The following is a 3,028-nucleotide window of genomic DNA, read 5'->3' as shown; positions in this document are numbered from 1 at the left end:
GCCTGGCGCTGATTTTATCTGACAGCACACCTCCGAGAAATTTGCTGATGGCGTATGCGGTGTTCTGACAGCTGCTGATGATTCCTGTATGAAAGAAGGTGATGATAAATGTAAATAGATTAAGAGAGAAATAACTCATTTCTCGAACAAAAGTAAGAGTAAGTGCAGCTTCTACAATGACAGTGTTGTAAGAGTGATAGGTTCAAGGTGTTGCAATAATTTTGTCGATTGTGTTAAACAAAATGAATAACTATTCACTCTGTTTACTTGTATATCAGTTTAATTATGAAAAAAATGTGATAATTAATGAAAACAGATTAAGACAGACATGACTCATTTCTTAAATAAAAGAAGAAGTAAGTGCAACTTCTGCAATGATAATGCTACAGGAGTGACAGGCTTAACGCGTTGTAATAATTTTATCAATTTAAAAAAAATTAATAACTATTTACTCTATTTACTCGTATATCAGTGTGATTTTTTATTCTATTCCTTACTCTATCACGTGGTATTCTGACTCCTTGGCATAGTTTGGTAACAAAACTAAAAAAATAAATAAATAAATAGAATAAATGACTCGCGTCAAACATTGTCTTTCAACTCCAGCCAATTCACTGAGAATATCTGACAGACATGCAAGCTTGAGCAATTAGGAAATCTGTCAGACGTGCAAGTTTAAGCGTTCCATAGTAAGGCTGCATTTGTTTCCACGTGTGCGTTGTATGGGTTCCACGAGGATCCTGAAATGTGTCCTTGTAACCTGCTACTTAGAGTTATGCAACTTCTGTAATCTGTATCATGAGACAAGCTCTGTATAATTTTATTGTGTTTACCTACTGTGCGGTATCAGGTGTACTTAGGTAAGGGGCAGAGGTAAGTTCAGAGTTAAATGAGTTTTTGAAATTTACGCGAGGGTTTTATCTTACTGACACATATTATATTCAATCATATATATATTTGTGTGTATATGTATATGTATATATATATATATATATATATATATATATATATATATATATATATGTGTGTGTGTGTGTGTGTGTATATATGTACAGTGTATATATCTATATATATACATGTATATGTATTATATACATATACATATATACATATATATATATATATATATATATATATATATATATATATATATATATATATTTATATATACATAGATATGTATATACAAATATATATATAATTATATATATATATATATATATATATATATATATTATATATATATATATATATATATATATATATATATATATATATATATATATATATATATATACATGCGTGCGTGTGCATGCCATACCCCTCTCCGTTTAACTACATGAATGCACGCCTGTCTTTCCCTTACCTACTGACGAAGTAGTGACCAGACCGGAAGCAAGCAGAGTAGGCAGTGCGTAAGAGACGCTCTTCCTGTTATAGGTGTAACAAGCATATCCCAGGAACAGAGCGGCGAAGACTGTCCTTTGGTAGGCAAGCAGAAGATCCTGCTTGCCTCCCTGCTTTGCCTGCTTGCCCGGGAGCACTGCCTGCTTTTTAGCAGACGCATGGCTACCTTCGCTCCTGCTGCTGTGGCCTACCCTCACGCCGCTACTGCTTTTCTGTTTGAGTGAAGAAAGTGAAATAAAGTTAGTGATGGGATGGTTTTATATAAATTCTTCACGTGCGCCATCTGCTGGTACCGAATATAATTAAAAGTAACAGTGTTCCTTAACATCTTTAAAAAAAAAAAGGGTCTTGTTTCTTAAAATATGGTAAACAACTTTTCATAATGATAATGTTTATGGGTAAACGTCATATTCACGCTTTTGAGAAATACGACAGAATTGATTACATCAGTAGTAAGAAAAATCGGGAAATAAAATGAATGCGTAAATATTAGCGCTAACTTTCATTTAACTACCACAAAAAAATTCTAAAGAGTATTAACTTGCATTCATTTAAATAACATAAAAAAATAATAAATATTATATTATTCCATGGTGTCTCCCTCTATGAAACTAATCGAAAATTTTCCAGTACGCCATACATATATATTTTAAAGGAAAGCTATTATTGCTTATGAAGCAAAGAATTCGTAGGAATCGTAAGGATTTATTAGTAAAGTTTTTCATTAAATATATAGTGTAAATTTGCAATGCAATTTGAAGTCTTGTATGAAATCCATCTTGTGTGAACAAACATGAAAAAACTTCAGTAGTATTGATCAATTATCAAACAAAAAGTTCGAAAGCTTGAAGGATATTACAGCAAAGAAAATAAATGACCTTCTTAAAGTCTATGGGATATATTTCCGCGTTTCATAACTTGTACCATCTGATTCTTCTAATTCAAATCAAAAGGTCTATCAATAAAACACAAATGTCAAAATATCTATAAACAAAATAAAACTAAATGGTATAAATATGTATAATCAATTGCATGCTATTTAACTCTGTAATATTTACAAACATAGCCTATTAGTCAAATATTACATATAAAATAGTATACAAATATCTTACGAACAGACACATATAATTGCAATTGAGCGTGTGTCTATAAGTGCATGCATGTGTTATCGTCTAAACGGTTATTTAAAAATTAACAAGCCATCAGTCAAATAAACAGTCAAAAACTTCATTTAGACGTCAAGTTTCTTAAAATGCCATTTTACCTTCATGCTGAGACAAACGAAGAAGGGGCAAAACGGAAGAGAGAAAAGTAATTAGCGGTTGAAGAGGAGCGTCCACACCTTGGTTTCGATAATTCGTAGATGACGTATTATGAGAAGCATGACTCGCTCCCCTCATTTATATGTGGCAGGATAGCTCTAAGCTCCTCCCACTTAGGTGACGTCCCATTCAGTTACCAAGTCGTATTTTTTCTTTTTGTTGTTTAATACTTTCTCCCCCATTGAGTGGCGGTATGTTTTCGTCTATTATAAAGTGGTTTTCATTTTTAATGCTGAATTATCTTAAATCTGATCCGGCTTTGAATCTATTTTTTCGTAGGTGGGCCATATAAATTACAC

The 3,028-nt window shown here is 32.1% G+C and overlaps 1 protein-coding gene across 1 annotated transcript in view; it reads right to left on the bottom strand.

Annotated features, from left to right (window-relative positions):
• Positions 1-2,804, bottom strand: part of LOC136842736 (glucose-6-phosphate exchanger SLC37A4-like) — a 13,646-nt gene extending 10,842 nt beyond the window's left edge. The window contains exons 1-3 of the mRNA XM_067110474.1: positions 2,672-2,804; positions 1,367-1,619; positions 1-84 (exon numbers count right to left, since the gene is read on the bottom strand). The exon at positions 1-84 is cut by the window's left edge and continues 15 nt beyond it. Of these exons, the coding sequence (XP_066966575.1) occupies positions 1-84; positions 1,367-1,619; positions 2,672-2,677 (343 nt within the window). The 5' untranslated portion in view covers positions 2,678-2,804. The remainder of the gene's footprint in view (positions 85-1,366; positions 1,620-2,671) is intronic.
• Between the last annotated feature and the right edge of the window lie 224 nt (positions 2,805-3,028).

This window comes from Macrobrachium rosenbergii, chromosome 10 (assembly GCF_040412425.1).
Source record: "Macrobrachium rosenbergii isolate ZJJX-2024 chromosome 10, ASM4041242v1, whole genome shotgun sequence".
Taxonomy (NCBI): domain Eukaryota; kingdom Metazoa; phylum Arthropoda; class Malacostraca; order Decapoda; family Palaemonidae; genus Macrobrachium; species Macrobrachium rosenbergii.
This window is presented reverse-complemented; position numbering and strand designations above follow the sequence as displayed.